Below are 17,836 nucleotides of genomic sequence, written 5' to 3'. Positions count from 1 at the left end.
TGGTCAGCATTTATCACACCATCTATAGTCACTCTGTCTGCAGGAGAGTGTTCTGCTTTTAGTGGGTTTTATGCAGAGATCAGTACAGGTCAAGGTGATAAATTTAAGTCCCCCTTAGGCAAATTTTAAGCCCTGAGCCAGGTCTTTGGAAAAAAATCTGTTTCTCATTACATTCCTTCTATCCCCAAACCTTAAAACTTTAAATCTCAGTGGAATTGCTTTCATAACAGGGCTTTTCCAGGCAATGTATTCTTCCTGTTCAGCAATGTTTTAGGGTTTTTTCCAACTTACTGAAGACATTTTTGAATTGAAAACATATCACTTTTTAATTTTTAGATTAATTTTTAGATTTGATTTTTAGATTTTTGGTTTTCCCTGGTGTAGCTTCTGTAAAACTCAAATTATTTAACACCAGGTTTTACCCCACCCAGCCAGACAGCACTAGGTAGTTGGTTTGGCTTTTATTTAAAATCGATTGCACTGTTCCAGTAAAGCAGAAGCCACTGGTGATAAGTAGGCTGAATCAGTTCCTGAAAAATGTCCTATTTTAAAGTGCTTTCTGATTGATGGGGCACTTCAGAAAAGGAAATCCTGATGTCTTGTGCTTGTACTGCTTTGCTTGCAAGCTCATCGGTGTGCTTGCCATGCAGAGCAAGCTGAGCCTTTGGAGAATTGAGCATGTCTGATCTATTCTTGGGGAATGAGTTGCTCTTAGGCACGTAAGTGCCCTTCGTCAGTTGGCATATGTGCTATGATTCATTGTTTGAATTTCTTCTCAGGTTCAGGGTTGGCATCGGAAAGCCACCTCCTGTGGGTTCCTGCTAGTCCCAGTCCTGGAAGGCCCCTTTGCTTTGCCCAGTTACTTGTACGGGGACCCACTTCGAGCTCAGTTGTTCATCCCACTCAATGTGAGCTGCTTGCTGAAGGAGGGGAGTGAGCATTTGTTTGATGGTAAGAAATGCACTTTCTTTTACCCCTTGGGATACTTTGTGCAAACAGGTCACTGCTGGCATGTAGCTGGCATAAAGAAGCTCATTTACAAGCCAGCTTTAGGGGACTGAAGGAGCTGTTTTTACAGGTCAGCAGCCCCCTCGGGAAGGAGGTGCTGGAGGGAAGCTGTGCTGGCAGGCTGATTGTGTGTGGGGTGAGGTGGGCAGCCAGAAGCACTAACACACAGGAAAGGTGGTCTCACCTGTGATCCTTAACCTGCACACCCTTACAAGAACCCATAGCAAGTAGCTGGTGTGTTTGATACAGACTCTTGTGTCTGTTTTGCTCGTAGACCCACAGCTGCTCAGCATTTGTATCCTCCATTTGTTTATTTTCCCCCTCCCTAAGACTGGGCTTTCACCACTGCCATCCTTTTTTGTTGTTGCCATGGTTACTTTAATGGTTACAGTGTTTGCACATGAGATTAAGCACGAGAAACTGCAATCTCCTTTTCTGCAATGTGACCTTGCCCTTTCCAGTGAGTTGTTGTGGTAAATCTCAAGTGGAAGCCCAAAGATTGGAGAACTGTCCCCATGAAGAGAAGGGCAAAATTGCATCATGAGAAGGGACAATTAGCAAAAGGCTCTGTTTTAAAATAGTAAATATGGTGTTTTCATTAACCATTGACACAGTGTCCAGGTGTAACTGTAAAATGAATGTGACAAATCCATATGCTGTGAGGTCACCATAGCCCCACTGACTGAATTAAGTATTTTCAGAGCACTCTTGTGATACTCAGCAGCCCACTCTTCTTCCTTGCCCCCTCCCACACCCCCTTTATGTTCCTCTCCTTCATCTCAAGAGACACAAATAATAAATTCAGGGATGAGTCTGCTACTGGAGTGTATAAGACACATCTCTAAGAGACAGCTGACAGGAAAAAATGTGACTGAAAGAAATGGCTAGGGGAAAAAAAAGAATGCACAGAAGCCTCCTGAGAAAAACTGAAGTCTTGAAAAGGAAGGTAATGGAGTACCTTTATTAGATAATTGTTACCTTTTTGTTTGTTTCAGGCTTTGAACCAGAAACATACTGGGACCGAATGCATCTGCTCCAGGAAGCAATAGCACACAGGTATGTCTGCAGTGGAGTGGAGTGACCAAACAGTTCCTGTCTCCCTGGATAATGTGGGATGAAGGCCTGTGCTGATCAGTCACTCCTGAGTCACTTGGGTTCTGTGCTGTCTGCCTCTCTGAAGTCTGCTTACAGACTGTTAGACTAAAATACACCCTGCATGACTGGAGGTGGTTCTGTGGCTGCAACGTGCAGCTGTGTAGTGTTTCAGCCCGTCACTCCTTAGGAACCATACTCTCCTCCTAGGGAGAGCCTTGCCTTTGGAAAGTGCCCATTATTCTAAGTTAGAAGCAGAAAGAGTGTGAATAGATTCTTCCTGAGAAGGGGCAGTTATTTCCTTCTTGTGTATTTAGCACACTCTTGAACTGGATGACACCCTACGATTGATAATGGGTGGGAGCTGTACAGAGGAGGTTGGGCCCAGTTTAAGAAGGAATTGTTGGAAACTTTGGATACTATCTAGCCTTATCCCTTTGAGTGATTGAGCTGCCAATTTCTTTCATGGTGGTGCTGCCAGGTTTTTTTTCATAACAGAGAGGGCTGCCTTTTGTAATGGACTTTAGCTTGGAAATCAGCTTTAATTAGTTTAGAAAGCAGGAGAAGAACAAGTATCCTACAAACAGCAGAGAACTGCCAGGTAAGCTGCTTGAAGTTCTGCATGGAGCATTGCACATCATGAAAAAAATAATGTTGCAGCTTGAAACATACCCAGGGAACTCTGTCTTGACTGCTGCTCTTCCCTCCCTTGTGTGCAGCCACCCCATTTTGTCAGAGACTGCTTGGAGTTGCTGCCCTTGTTTCCAGCTCGAGTGAGGACAGGGAACAGTGTGGGGTGACAGGCTTTCACACTGTGTCTGGCAGGGGCAGAGAATATTTGGAGAGGCTCAGCTCTTCATCCCTTTTCCTTTTGCCTTCAGGCCGTAAGAAAGGGATAGTGGAAGGATTTCCTCTGGTGCCCCTGCCTTTGGCTGAGGAATCCTACCTGGACTTGCTCGTTTTATCTTTTTGTTTTCTTTGCTTTTTTAATTCCCCTTGTCTCTATTTCTTCAGATTTGGATTTGTACAGGATAAATATTCAGCCTCTGCATTCAACTTCCCAGCAGAGAACAAGCCCCAGTATATCCATGTCACAGGTGAGCAATATTTGGGAGGCACTGTGGCAAGGAGGAGGTTATTACAAACAAGAGAACCATTTTACATGAGTTTTGTGTTTTGTGTTTCGTGTTAGTGATGTTGGTGCTGTTCTGTCCCTAACCAGATGAGAAGTAGGTGTGTCAGACAACACAAACCAGAAAACTGGAGGGGGCAGTATGAAAAGCACGAAGTGTTGCTGCTAATAAATGGTGTTGGTTTGAAATCTTGCTTTACAATGGCTCTTTTCTTTCTAGAAAACTTTTCTTTCTAGAACTTTTCTTTCTAGAAGGAAATTAAAAAAATAAGGCAAAGCTTATTCCAAGATCAATGTAAATAAATGGGTACCCAGAAGCTAGGAGGAAAAGGTGTTGGGAGAAGTTAGCGCTCTGTTCTTGTGCTTAAGATCTGTTGTAGATGCATCTCTACCCATGCACACTGTGTGGGAGACAGATCAAGCATTTAGGGTCCACTTGCTGAGACATGAAAACAATGACGGGAAGACAGCATTTGGAAAATTGCAGAAGAGAATGGAAATTCATGGTAAGTTAGCAAGATGGACCAAAGCCTATATCTTTGCTTCATTCTGTTCTTGTAAGAGAAAGGCAGATGAAATGCACTCCCTCCCAGTGTTGTAACATACAGGAAGAAGTAGCACGAAGAGCCAAGAGGGAAAAGTGTATCCCATTTTCTCATGCTAAAAGGCAATTAAATGAAACTCAGGCCAGTTTCCTTTTCAGAATTTAAGGAGTCAGCTACCAGTAGTAGGGACTTAGGTCTGCCCCAGATTAAAGTGCTGTCTCTTTCCTGCAGGGACAGTGTTTTTGCAGCTGCCATATTCCAAGCGGAAGTTTTCTAGTGGGCAGCAGCGGCGCCGGCGCAACTCCACCAGCTCCACCAATCAGAACATGTTCTGTGAGGAGCGCATTGGCTACAACTGGGCCTACAACACCATGCTGACCAAAACCTGGCGCTCCAGTGCCACTGGCGATGAGAAGTTTGCAGACCGGTTGCTGAAAGACTTCACAGACTTTTGCTGGAACAAAGACAGCCGGCTTGTTATGTTCTGGACTGATTGTCTGGACAAGATGCATGCCAGTGCTCCGTGAATAGGGTTGTATCTCTTAGGGAGACAGCTAGAAGCTTTACCTTGTGGCAAGGAAGTAGAAGTGAAGAGTCTCTCTGTTGGATTCATATTGAGGCTCCAAGAGGACCTGAGCAATATTGCTGTTGATATTCAACAGAATTTGATTAAGTGCTTGGAAGAGAAGAATTTGAGCTCTTGGCTTGCCAGGATCTATCACCTGACCTCAGCTTGGTTTCAAGTATCTACAGTCCTTGGTTGCCAAAACTTCAGTTAGAGCAGAGGTAAAGGAGGGAGAGTGCAAATGGTTTTCAAGGGCAGTTGGATTCAGCACAGTGTGATGGTATCAGCTTCCAATCATTGGAAATGATCTGTGCCATCTGATGTGCCTGGCAGCAGCCTGCCCCTCCCCCTTCCAAGGTGTACCTGATTGTGTGAATATGTAAGATAAGATGTAAGAGATGGTTGTTAAATTTTCCTACATGTAAATAAGTAAAATGCAGAAAATGAAGTGACCTGATGTTTTGTTGTAACTCCACAGCAATACAGAATTGGTGAGTAAAAGAGAACAATTGCCAAAAGAAAATACTGCTTTCTATGTTCAGCTCGAAGTTCAGTGCTGGGGCTTTGTCTTGTAATCATCCAGGATTTTCTGTCTTCACATCTGGATCTAGAACAGTGTCACACAGCAAGAGCAGGAAGCCAGTCACTGTCTTGCAAGGCCAGCAACAAAGCCTGAGGAGAAATCAAGGGCTACTGAACACAAGTTGCTGCTGAGGATTATGGGCAGGTTTTTAGAATGTATCTGCATGCCGCAAGAGGAAGATGCCTGCACTCAAGTACGTAGCCTTTGTCTTTGCAGGGCCTTGGCAGGAGTTGGTTATTTAAGCGCAGGTTTAGAGTGGGTCACAGCCGGCACCCAGCTGTGCCATGCGGGGAGGCTGTTGGCTCCTGCTTCAAGATGGTTCCTTATTGTTACATACCATAGAGAAACTGGAGTCAGGAGAGGACTGACACCTTCACAGTGGTGTTCAGGTCTGATTCAAGGCAAACCGTAGCTGCTTCAGTTTTTTATCCCCTAAACTGAGTCAGGATGAGTCATTGCTTTTAGACAGCACCCACCTACAAAAAAGGTGGGTTTGAGCTGCATGCGTCTTCATTCAGTCGCTCTAAGTGTGTCAAAATTATCAGTGCCTGTCTGATTCCCATTAGCGACTTAAAAATACTCTCTACTATGGAAGGAACTTGCTGCCATCTATTCTACACCATTCTACATCTATTTTGCACTCCGACAGTAGCTGTGCACGCGGCGGGTGCTCGGTCGAAGCTGTAGCGGGGGTGGGGGTGGAGTGCAGGGGCAGCCCTGGAGCCCCGCCTAGGCGGGGACTTGAAACCCGACGGCGGCTCCGCACCTGACCCCGGAGTGCCCTTGGCGCGGGGAAGCGTTTGGACCGGCACGAGGCTACGGTGAGAACAGGGAGCGGGACTAGGACTGGGACCGGCTGCAGGGACCCGGCCGGCGGGCAGGGACCGTCGCCTCGCCACGGGAGGAAGGGGACGAGGCTGCCGCGTGTCCCTGCTCCTGCACTTCGCAGCTATTTAACAGCTTTTCCCCCTTTTGGCCGGCGGGGTGAAGCTGGCCCAAGGGTGGGGTGTCCTCGCGGGGAACTGCGCCGGCCTCCTTTTCCCAGGTAAACGGGCGAGAAACAGCTCCAGCGGTGGTTTTACATTTTACGGTAACTGCGGTCTGCCCGGGCCTGTCATGTGCCATTTTAGAGAAAACCGAATTAATTTCATCTGAATGTCTCTGGACTTAATGTTTTGGTAGTTTTAACCTGTAAGCGGTGGATGTAAACCCCAGAGTTAGTCTCCGAAGTTTGGGGAAAGTTTAATGTGTCTTTCTGAGCTTAGTTTTCTCAAATGCAAACCTGGTGCATCTTTAGCTTTTCAGGGCTGCTTTAGGGCTAGTTTTATTTGAAGTGTTTTGAGGTCCTTAGGCTGCTTTTAACAGCAGAGTGAATTTCTTTCCTTTTAAAAAAAGAGAAAAGCATACCATAGAAGCTAAAAATAGGAGATAAAAGAGTTTTTATCTAACCACAACTTTATGCATTGCATAGAAAAGCCTTCCAACAGGACATGATGATGAAGCAGTTCATGGCCATGTTAAAGGAGAGTGAAAATGAGCATCCCCCACCCACCAAGCTGATAGATCTAGCAGGACAGCTTTGCCGGGAGCTCCAGAGCTCGTCTCCTAGTCTGGAGAAGCTGGTTGAAGCCATGATGGGATGCAAGAACACGAGATATTTTCTCGCTAACATCCATGTTGTTCGAGCTTGTGTGTCCGTTCATATCCTTAATGGGCAACATGATGTGGCCTGCAGACTCCTGGAGGTAGGGATGTGTTCTTCGGTTCTTCATGGAAACAAAAGGCCATGTTAGCAAAACAGTAGTTAAAGCTGTTAGTGCAGAAGTACCCAAACTGCAGCACACGGAGCATTTCCAGCTGGCATGGAAGGTGATAAGTGTGCATTGTTGACCTGAAACACAGGACAAAGCCTTTGCTACAGGCACTTGGTGTTAATCAGCCAAGGGGAAGAAGGTAACTGGGCGACTATGGGGTTAGCTGTAGCAGGACTTTTGTTCTCTACTGTGGTGGTTCTTGGTTTTCACGATCTTAGGGCTCAGGACACAAAAGTCTTGGGAAGCCCAAGATTAGGGGGCTTGACAGGGTGGGAATATATGAGGAAGGCTGGATGGTGGCACTCAGGGTGAGGGATTTTTGGCCTCTAGATCTGGTATTGTAGACCTTTTCACCAGGGAAAAAGAAGGAATTAGGCAACTCCCTGTGTACATTAGAGACGGTACAGCAAGCCATATGCTTAGATAATGCTCCCAGCTCTGTCAAACCAGTAGGAATCTCTGAGTAAAATTTCTGTTGAGGGTTTTCTCCTTGATAGGCAGTCTGAGTGACTCTCTGGGAAGGTTTGCTTACACAGTTTTGTTTTAGAATTGCAAGGCAGAAGAGAAGGAAGAACTGGTGCAACTTTGGCATGAGATTCACTACCGGAGGGTTATGGAGAAACACCAGACAGATTTTCTGACACCACTGCAGAAATTCCGTTGCAGGAAGAGGTACTGCATTGTGGGGAGACCAAGATTTTTTTTCTCTGCTGTAGTTTTCAGATGCAGGGGCTACAGATGAAGAGGCTGGTTTTGCACCTCAAGATGCTGCTTCTTGGAGCTTGGTTTTTCTTGGTATTTCGATCATTTGTGGCAATGTGAGAAAATTCCCATGAATGTGAATTATTCCTTTGGGTCCTTTTTAATCCTATTTTCTCCTGTGTACAGGAATCCTCCACCTATTTCCCTTTGTCCTGAAGTTTTGAAGAATCGAAACTATTCAGAAGAAGTACGCCAGCACCTGCACAAGTTTGCTGCAGAGGTGACAGCAAATCCAGACAAGAAACAGCGGGTAGGGATATGCTAGGGATATTTCCAATCAGGTCTCTCTGTCACAGAAAAGCAGGACTCTGCTATCAGGAGTCTATAACTGGTTTAATTTCTAAATTAAACTGGTTTAATTCTAAATGCTTGTTTTCAGAAGGCTCATTGGGGCTGACATTCCTCATATTGGATCTTTCCCTAAAGGTTTCTTTAAAAAATCATCAGGTTCACGCTAAGTAATTTTTCTTGCTTTGGACAAAAAGTTGAGGGACAATAAATTCCTCACTGTTCTAATTTTGTAGTGATTGAGTATAGGCAGCCAAACAGCCATCACTCAGCAAAGCTCTATTACAATCATAAATAGTTCTGACTTGACTGAGTAACAGCCTGTATAAAATTGCACTTTGTTCACCAGAATATATTTTGTGCTGACTTTTCAAATGCTGGTAATTTAATGTGATAACACAATAGGCTGTGTTGGTGTATACATGGATTTACCTTCTTTGGACAGGGAGAGATTTGTAATGGAAGAGATGTATGAATTAAATCAATAGTCATTGTTGATCACTACCTTGCCAGGTGAAGGCTTCAGACTTTAATGTCTACCTCTGTGAAGCTGCCATTCTGTGGGATGAGCATGCTTTGGTGAGGGCATTATCTGGCGAGCACTATAGAATAGCAGTGGCTTCCCTTAGCAAACAAATTGTCTGGGTGTACAGGGTGGAATATGTGTTTTCTATCAACTCTGAGTTTATAAAATGGTCTCCTCAGTCAGATCCACATAGGCCTATTGGAGACTTAGTGAGTCAATGTATCTGGGTTTGGAAGCTTTTTTGCTGGACTGCTTTTGGAAGTGAAGGGAAAAGTCTGATTATTTGGATGTGATTTTTTTCCCCTTGATTTCTCCCTGCACCTGGGTTTGCAGGAGGTGTTGGCTCGGGACATGAACCTGCAGCCAACTCAGATCTATAATTGGTTTGCAAATTATCGACGACGTCAAAAATCTCGCCTCCTTCGTATGGAAAAGCTCAACAATTCATGTCCTGAGAGGGCACTGGCTTCCCACAAAAATGAGCCACAGGATAAAGGACCCAACACTCCACAAACTGCAGGTTTGTCCCTTCCTAATGTCTTCAGGATGTGGTCCAGAGAGGTGAAAATCAATTTTAAATTCCCTCAGGAAGGGAACAATATTGCTTCTTCAGAACAGCATCATGTGCTGATGGATCAAGTGGATGCTGGAGGACTCTGCTTCAGTGGAGTGCCTCATTGTTTGGCTCCAGGCTGTCAATCCAGAGGAGCAGGCACTGCTAAGGCCTGTGCAAGGACAGGTGAAAAGAGATGCCTGGCTTTAAAAAGGCACCAAATGAAGGCAAATAGATGGGAGGCAGCAGGTTTTAGCTCTCAGATTCTGGAATCAGGGCAGTGTACTCCAGGAAAACCCAGTATTTCCATGTCCTTCCACAGACAACCAAACTTCAGTCACAAGGAACAGGGGGGTTGTGCTGCCTTTGGCAGATTAGACTTGTTTTGTTGCCTTTTGGAGTAGCCATTAGTGTTGTTTCACCTGCCTGGCCTGCACCTTTCAGATGGATCTCGTGTGGGCATCAGCCCGGAGCAAATGGAGATAACCCTCATGCCCTGTGAGCCAGGATGGGAGCAGTCAGCTGCACCTCTGTATAAGCCTCCTGAAGGAACGTATTTAAAGATGCTGGAATCCAGGTGATGTATGGCATCTCTACAGTGACAGTTCAGAGATGAAGCAACATTTAAACATATTCACAGAACTGACTTCCATGTCAGTTCCCAGGGGACATCACTTAGGAACCTTGCCACCACTGATGGCGATGTTCCATGTCCAGTCAGAGCAGCTCATCTCCCAGCTGTGGAGGGCAGGATTCAAAGGTTTAGCTGGGGGTCCCCTTTTGGCAAAGCAATATGTCTGGCTGATTCATTTTCTCCATCATTGCAGCTGTGTGCAGAGCTCTGAGCTGTGTGAAGCTGGAACAAGCTTGGCTTTGTTCACCACTCACAGCACTGAACAACCTGTACCTTTTGGCACTGAGGCTGTGATGGAACCAGGAACCTGCTTTGGCTCTCCTGTGCTGCTGCCTGAAGAAGCAGTGAGCAGTGCTGCTGCCAGCCCCTGGCAGGGGAGCTTTGACCTGGGCTCTTATGAGTCCCTTCCCTTTGTGAATTATTGGCTGCCCACGTGGTGGGCCCCTCACAGCATCAGAGGAGTCTCGGGCTCCGTGTGGACCCCAGATGTAGAAGGTTGGTAAAACTGCATCCAGATTGTTGACCTTAAGAGTTTCCAAGCTTCTCTTCCCATTGTTGTAAACATTCCTGCTCACTTAAGTGTCCTGATGAAGGAGAGCAGGGCTTATTTTGAGCTTTGGAGTTTTGCTTCCATGGTAGTTCAGTGAGAAAATCTGTTGATTTAAGGTGTTGAAACAGACATTCTTACCTACTCTTTTGCCTAAACTGTAACCACTTCCATAAGATAGTGGTGCATTCCTTTTAGTGTTTCCATTGAGAGAGTCCCTCCAGGTGTTGTCTGCTCACCCTGTTGTTTGCAAGCTTCTGGGTTTTTAATGCCTGTCATCATTAAGATATTGCCTGAGAACTTCTTAACTGTGACATGGTGCTTGTCTTCAAGCACGTATTCTTACTTTCCTTTCTCTCTCTTGCTATTTTTTCTCTCTTTGTCTCCTTCCTGTCCAGTCTTTTTCAGCATTCCCACCATCTCTTTTCTTCTCCCTGTTCTTCAGAACAGGCTTGATAGGATGCATAAGTAATGTTCCACTTGTTTTTGCTGTAGGTCTGTAGAGCAGAAAGTGCTGTAACTGATGTTCACCCAGGCTCTGGTGAATGTGGAGCAAGGAGAGAAGGAATAGCTGGGTCAGAGGTTGCAGCCAAGTTATCTGTGTCTGTGCTTGTTTTTAATATGAGCATTTATTTCAGCAGGTATCAGAGTTCCCTTGAGCACAGTCTCTCAAGGTGGCTGTGTTGAAGACAGTTCAGGAAGAATCATTCAGGAGTCATATTTAGAGGATGAAAGCTTAATCCTTAGAGGAGGACAGCTAGGGACCCTGGAATCTATTCCCCACAGGTAAAGGGAGGGAAAGCACAGGGCTGCCTAAAGACAGGAATAAAAATGATTGCTGTGAGTCCAGCCATGTCTTGATGCCCTATTGAAGAGAGTTGCAGAAATAGTGATACATCTCATTCCCAGGGACTGATTCTCATTGTGTCCATCCTACTGGTATTTATATCTGTGCATGGGTAATGTTGTCTAAGTGTGTATGTGTGTGTGTGGCACAAAGGAGATTTGGAACCAGACTAATCAGAAAAGATATGACCCCCTATTTTTTAGGCAGGTTCAGCTTCTGAACTATTGGCTTGGTTTTGGCAGAAAAGCATAACCTGTACTGATCCAGTGAGGGCTGGTTCTTTGGGCTGGGTTGGTAGGGCCTGTACTTAATCTTAAAATAGTTTTTATAGCCTCATGAATGACCTCATGACAAGATTATTCCATAGTGCAAGCTTTCCAAATTGGAAGACAGAAAGACAGGCACTGTTCTGTCTTTCTGTTTTCCACGTAGAACAAAGGTTTCAGATTTTCTCTGGGAATGGAGATAAATTCAGAGAATGCAAAACAAAAATTCATGCCATTTTCCATATGTTATACAACTTCCATAATAATACATAAAAATACACTGCCAGACATTATGGGCTTCCTTTAATTTACTGATCTGCAAGACAGAGCAGGAGCAGCAGCCCCATTTTATAACCCTCCTGCTTGACACTGACCAGCATTTGTGCCAGCATGACACTGTCAGTATGTCAAAAAGGGAGGTAGAAGAAGCTTCATTCCTACTTTATAGATGAGAAAGCAGAGGCACAGACGGTTTTGTGGCTTGTCGAACAACAAGTAAAGGCAGTGATTCACTGGAGGTAAAGATTGGTGAAACTTTGGCCCCAGTTCCCTGCTAAAAACATTTCTGCCTTTTACTTGTTTCCCACTTGGCCTGATGCCTTGCTCCCATTCATGTCAGACTCCTTGCTCTGAATTGCTGGGGAGAACCCAGGTCGGGCATTATAAACCTTGGGCTGTGTTTTAGGATTCACAGTTTTAAACAGTGGCTAAAGATCATGAAAGATCAGCAAGGCTTGCTGGCAATATTTTGGCTGGATTTAAAATTGCATGTTCTGACTCTGGAGTGAGCACATGTTTATTTTTAAAATATGTTCTGCCAGTAGAAGAAATCTATGGTGAATGTCTCCTTGTTGGGTATGTCAGTGTGCCAGGAATCCACACGCCCGTTATCATATTCCTATGAGGGGCAGGACTTGCTGCTTTGTTGGCACCTTTGGTGAGGATATAGATACTTGAATCCTATTTGTAAACCCAGTTTAGTGGCCTGGTCCAGCTCCCCCCAAAATCTTGAGCTCCTCAAATTTCCATGAATGCTGTGGAACATCAATCTTTTTCAGAAGTGAGTGATGCTTAGGCTGCAATTCCAGCAATTTCATTTTGCAGTTTCTCTCTAGAGAGCCAGGAGAGCTCATGTGGGTAGTCTTGGGTAAGGTCACTGCTCAGTCAGTGAGAATCATCTGTGTTATAAGGCAGAGCCCTCTAACAGGGGGCTAACAGATTAGAGAAGAGTATTGTTACCAGAGTCCTCTTGAGCACTCATGTTGCAATGAGCATCACTCTTCTGGGGTCTCAGGAGGGCAACAGATCAGACTGTAAGGCAAATGAGTGTTGCTGTTCTGGAAGGATAGGGCAATGAAGTTATCCTGGTTTTAGAGGTAAAAGTAACACAAAGAGAAGGAAATTATTTAGCCAAGATCACCTATCTGGAGTGGACTCAGTGTTATGCTCTCCTTGCTTCCTGAGTGCTGGGATAGAGCTACAAGTCAGCCAAAGGACCCTTAATCTGCTTGTCTCATTTTTAAAGATGCTCACCTGGAAAGGACATGTCCTCAAAGCTTATCAGAACAATTTCTGTTGATTTCTTTCACGGGCTTTTTACAGCCGTTCCTACGCACTTGTGCTGTGTCCAAACCTCTTCTGATCTACAGGGCTGTGAGGTGGGAGTGTGAGAGGGAACCAGGTTGGAAGCTGACTGTCTCCATCTGCTTCTGCTGCCTGAGAGGAGGGTTTGATCCAGCAAGCGGACTGGAAGTCCCTGTGGGACACCAAACAGATGCTCCCCTTTACAGATAGTGGTGATGTATCCTCTTCATTCTGCAAGTCAGGACAGGTGGAATTAGCCCAGCTAATGGTTCTTGCGGAGCAGAAATCTCGTGCCTTCCATTTCAGAAAGAAAAGCACACTGAGCTCTGTGGAGCAAGGCATTCTACATTTATGAGCCAGCATACTGATTTAGAAAATGTCAGTGCTGAGATGTTCATAGCAGCTTACAGCCTCTGCCTGCATTTTTGGGATTCCAGCTCAGAGTGCTGGGAATCCTCCTGCTGTTAGGCTTTCCCCTCTGGATAACCCAGCATCCTGACACTGGCAGGCAGCAAGTCCCAAACCAACAGTGAGAGGCTACTTTTTGGTATGTTGCATAACTGAATCATGGAACTCCTTGCTAAGGGCACTGTGCATATCGGCATAAGTGGGCCGTGAAAAAGCATGAGACAAATTCTTGAGAGGGTGGGAGAGGGAGCTGAGCCCATTTGTCTTCAGGAAATGTGACTCTCTGAATGCATTCTCCAGCAGAGAAGTCCCAAGACTGGGTGCTGGAAGCTGGGGCGCATTCCAAGGAAGGGCAACTTGACACTTGCCCGGTTGCTTCTACTTTTTTCCTATACTCTACTAGTGGGCACCTCATGTCTGGACCTGTATGGACACTCACACCTTGGGCTATTCCTGATGGTGGTACAGGCAGCATTGTTGGATTAGAGAGTTTTGAGTTGGTGATGATAGGAGAGAACATCCTATTCTTGAGCACTCAGTGTCTGCTACTTGACCTAGTGCCCACAGACTGATCTATTTTGAGAGGCTGGCAGAGCCTCCAGGGGAGTGTAGATGGGGAAGGCATGTCCCCAGACTGGACTGGTGGTCTTGGAAAGCTGTAGCAGAAGCGTAGCCAATGTTATGTCTATGTCTAAAGTTTTGAGAGAGACATTTTGGTAGACACCTCCTTGTTTATGAGTGTTTTGGGGCAGAAGGAAAGTTGCAAATTGAAATATGATTCCCTGTATACTGCTCCTGGTCAGGGCTGTCTTCCCACTGCAGAGCCTGTATTTTCAGGCCATAAGCATTTTGAGAAACGGGGCAGGTGTGTAGACAACAGAGCTCTATCAGCTGAGTAGTCTTGCTAACAGCCCCTCTTGTCTTGCTGCAAAACATTACAGTACGTGGCAAGTAGAGCATAAATACAAATGCACTTGTATATAATTTTTTTCCAGTTCCTCTCAGACTGTGTTTGGCAAGCCTCAGTGCCCACCTGTTTCTGCACCCTGCATGGAAGAAAGCCAAGACTTGGGACAAAGCCAGGTAAGAACACACCTAATGTTCAGAGAAAGGAGCTCTGTACACACGATCCCCTGCAGCTCTCTCAGAGATGTGAAATCTCATATCATATTTAGTATGAAACATATTTGATTTAAGCATACCTTTTGGAGTCCAGTTCAGAGCAAGCTGGGCATTCCCTGGGTAACATCCAGCAGATAGTAGAAGGAAAGGTGGTTTTGTTGATTTTTTTTCCTGCTTGAATTGCTAATCAGACCCTAATTTTACTAAATGTGTTGTTGAAATGGTGGCCAAGGGAACCTCTGCAGATCCAAAGTGTCATTTAAATTTTTAGCAATGGAGGGCTCACCTATAGAACAATCACATGAAGATGGCTGCTTAAGGTCCTCCCCTCTGAGCAGTTTTGCACAATTTGACTCTGCTGTCTCAGACCTCTTAAAATGTTTAATGTAATTTTCATTTACAAGTCTGTGTTATTGTTGAGGAAAAGGGATTTTGCATTGTTCTGAGGTGGCTGATAGCAGTATACAGAGTAGTGTGATTATTGGCCAGGATAGAGAAGGTACTTCCATGCTGTGGGTGCAGTCTGCCTGCCTTCTGATGGGGACTTTAGGGCAGTAGAGAATAAAAGTTAGAAATCTCATGCTTTCAAGGGGATGGGAGCACATCTCTGAATTAAATGTTACCTAAAAATAGGTCTCAAGAAAGCCCTATCTAAGCTGTACATTGAGGTATTTTTTGTCATAATGTATGTTGGTCTCACAGTCAGTCAGCATCCATTGCTGTTTCCCTTGCAGTGTGAGCTGCTGGGGAAAACCTTTTCAAAAGAGATTATGAAAAGCAGGAGCCCATATCTGCTGGCATCATTATGAGAAGTGGTTGCAGCTCTGAGGGCAGTAACAGAACCTCTTTCGAGCCTCTGAAAGCATCAATATAAAGATCTGTATCTTGGAAAGTGGCCTTTTTACCAGCCATAATGTAAGCCAGACAAGAAGGAAAGCTTTGGGCATTAATAATGGATGAGCCTTTTCTAAGATTCCCAGAGCAGGCTGTCTCTAGCTAGTTTTCGTCTTGCTGTTCTGCATTCTTGCACTGATTTGCAGTGGTGAAGAAACATGACACTCAATGCACTGTGGGCTGATGAGCAAGATACTGAGTGATGCTTGTAGATGTCAAAGGGGACATCTTCAAATCTTTGTAATAATTACTCAGTTCAAGAATTCAGAAAAGCAATTTTTGCATATTTTAATGTGTGCTTGAGGGAAAAGAAGAGCTTGAATGGGTAAATGATCTTACAGCCTTCTACAGATTTCCTGGGCACTTTGCTTCTTGCTGAATTGACTTGCTCTGGGCTTGTGGCAATAATATGGAGATATTTGGTTCCTATGTCTGAACCACAGAGGTGCAGATGAAAAACTTTCTTTTTCTCCACACGACTCAATTTTTTTTTTGTAGCTCATACATCCTGTTAGAACCAAAATGAGGGTAAAACAAAAGCAAGCAAGCAAGCAAAAATTCATTTTGGAGATACTTCTTTCTCTTCCTGAGCAGAGCTCCCTTGTTCAGGACATCACTTCCTTGATTATTTAGTTCTGGTCTTACCCTCTGTCAGTTACTGGCTTTTATAGGAGTCAATGCCTAGGGCAAGGTGAAGGGAATTGCTCTGCTCCGAATTCCTAGGAGTTGGATTGTGCACTGATTGTGCTTGTCGCTTCTACACCCAGTGGTGGATTACTCTACCTGAATTTAGAGGGGAAGAAGGCCTTTGTCTCTTCATGCACACAGCCCTGACCAGTGACATTCCCTTCCATCTCACACCTTGTGCTGCTGTCTGCCCAAAGGAGCTCTTCCACCGAAAGCAACTGTGTTAAAAATCATATATAGTGAGGCTTTGGTTCCTTCCTGTGTCTTTCAGGTCCTGGAGGATCCAGCTGTTGACTCACTAACCAATGAGATGTTCCAGGCAGCACGCCTGCTCTTTGAATTTTCTGCCAGTGGACGGATGTGACCTGCCTGCAGATACACTCCATGTGTCTGTGCTTCCCATTGCTTCCTATTTTTTCCTTTTAAATTTTTTTTAATGAAAGAGGAGTCTGACAAGGAGGTGAATAGAGTGGGGGATAAGGATGGAGGTGTTTTCAAATGGTTACAAAGTTTGATTTAGTTACAGTTTTATTAAGAATTTGCAAAGGATAGAAGAAAGGAAGGGTGAAGCGTGGACTGTAGGTTTTTCCTGGAGTAGTCTGAAACTGCACTGTCGGTGTTAAAATTATCAAGGCACTGGTTCTGTGGCAGTAACATAGATCTACGCATAGCACTGGTCTGATCCAAGTCCTTGGTTGCATCATGAAGGTAAATTAAGCTCCTGTGCTCAAAGGAGTAAAATTTGGTTACATTGCCTTGCAGTGGATGTTGGATAAATTTTTCTCAGGCTTGGAAGATAAGGTCTCAGCTAAGTGCTGGTAAAATACTACTGTTTCTTATTTCTGCCTTTCTGTTGCACTGCAGGGTGTAACTTCTGGAGTGTTCCATACTCCGTAGTGCCACAGGTGACACAAACTGGAGCACAGCAGAATTTTCAGTGCTAGGGCATGCCATTTGTTTTGGTGTTTAATACAAGAAGTAGCAAGGCAGGCCCTTCATGGAGATTTAAAACTAATCCTGCAAGTTATGGGTGGGGTTTTGGGTATTTTCCTGAAGTGTTACTGTTTTAAAAAAAATCTGTATTGCAAAATGGGTCCTCTTTGCCAACCTCCAGCCTGGAGATACAGGGAGAAGATGCCTCTGTTACTTTCTGTTACAAAGTTTTCAAATAAAGAATTTTATTTACGGTTTCTCCAGGGTTCTTTTTTTTTTTTTTTTCCAAGGTAAGGGTGTGAAGTGATAATTTTCACATGGCAATTATGTATTAAAACGCAGGACCCAGCTGCCCTGGGAACACTTGTGGGTGGTGAGAGCCTGAAGCCTCCTTTATTTTGGTGGATTTCACTAAGAAATACCCCTCTCTTGTTTGTGTTTGGAACAGCGGTGCTTGGGAGGGTCACACACGTTATCACTATTGCCGTCAACAGCGGGGCCGTGAGTGCATGAGGGCATTTGTGCAGGGAGCAAAGGCGCCGGGCTTGTACGGCCCGCATGGACACCCGTGAGGGACCAGCCCGCCCGGCCGTCACAGCCCCGGCCACCGCCCGCCCTCTCTCCTCCGCTCGGGGCCGTTCCCGTCGCCCGCCACCGCTTCCCCATTGGCCCTCGGGCCGCCCGCCGCCGCCTCCCCGTTGGTCCGCGGCCGCCTCCCCGTTGGTCCGCGGCCGCTAGCAACAGCGACGGATGGATCCTGCCGCGCCCTGACTGGCTGCTGCCGCCCGCCCGGCCGTAGCAACAGCGGGGCGCGCGCGGCGCCTCAGGGGGCGCGCGGGGCGGGGGCTGAGGCTGAGGCTGGGGCTGGGGCTGGGGCTGGGGCTGGGGCTGAGGCTGAGGCTGGGGCTGGGGCTGGGGCTGAGGCTGGGGCTGGGGCTGGGGCTGAGGCTGAGGCTGGGGCTGGGGCTGGGGCTGAGGCTGAGGCTGGGGCTGGGGCTGAGGCTGAGGCTGAGGCTGGGGCTGGGGCTGGGGCTGAGGCTGGGGCT

At 45.8% G+C, this 17,836-nt stretch overlaps 2 protein-coding genes across 15 annotated transcripts in view; both read left to right on the top strand.

Annotated features, from left to right (window-relative positions):
• The window catches only part of DEPDC5 (DEP domain containing 5, GATOR1 subcomplex subunit), a 41,169-nt gene extending 36,375 nt beyond the window's left edge, over nucleotides 1–4,794 (top strand). For all 9 annotated transcript variants that reach the window (XM_069031152.1, XM_069031153.1, XM_069031150.1 and 6 more), the window contains 4 exons: nucleotides 780–951; nucleotides 2,004–2,064; nucleotides 3,115–3,197; nucleotides 4,009–4,794. In XM_069031152.1, the coding sequence (XP_068887253.1) occupies nucleotides 780–951; nucleotides 2,004–2,064; nucleotides 3,115–3,197; nucleotides 4,009–4,304 (612 nt within the window). In that variant the 3' untranslated portion in view covers nucleotides 4,305–4,794. The remainder of the gene's footprint in view (nucleotides 1–779; nucleotides 952–2,003; nucleotides 2,065–3,114; nucleotides 3,198–4,008) is intronic.
• An 87-nt stretch (nucleotides 4,795–4,881) lies between these two features.
• Nucleotides 4,882–17,040, top strand: ANHX (anomalous homeobox). Of its 6 annotated transcripts, none has more exons than XM_069031158.1 (10): nucleotides 4,882–5,118; nucleotides 6,397–6,670; nucleotides 7,287–7,411; nucleotides 7,628–7,751; nucleotides 8,649–8,835; nucleotides 9,313–9,445; nucleotides 9,696–9,997; nucleotides 10,691–10,835; nucleotides 14,150–14,237; nucleotides 16,129–17,040. In XM_069031158.1, the coding sequence occupies exons 1-10, from the start codon at nucleotides 5,105–5,107 to the stop codon at nucleotides 16,219–16,221; spliced, it is 1,485 nt and encodes a 494-aa protein (XP_068887259.1). In that variant the 5' UTR covers nucleotides 4,882–5,104; the 3' UTR covers nucleotides 16,222–17,040. The 6 variants fall into 6 exon arrangements, with proteins under 6 accessions (XP_068887259.1, XP_068887261.1, XP_068887258.1 ...); XM_069031163.1 differs by lacking the exons at nucleotides 4,882–5,118; nucleotides 16,129–17,040 and adding exons at nucleotides 5,714–5,746; nucleotides 5,916–5,970 and having other exon boundaries at nucleotides 6,402–6,670; nucleotides 14,150–14,345; XM_069031162.1 differs by lacking the exons at nucleotides 4,882–5,118; nucleotides 16,129–17,040 and adding exons at nucleotides 5,714–5,746; nucleotides 5,916–5,970 and having other exon boundaries at nucleotides 14,150–14,345.
• Nucleotides 17,041–17,836: the final 796 nt, after the last annotated feature.

This window comes from Aphelocoma coerulescens, chromosome 15 (genome assembly GCF_041296385.1).
Source record: "Aphelocoma coerulescens isolate FSJ_1873_10779 chromosome 15, UR_Acoe_1.0, whole genome shotgun sequence".
Classification (NCBI taxonomy): Eukaryota; Metazoa; Chordata; class Aves; order Passeriformes; family Corvidae; genus Aphelocoma; species Aphelocoma coerulescens.
Note: the sequence above shows the minus strand (reverse complement) of the source record. Positions and strands in the feature narration are given on the sequence as shown.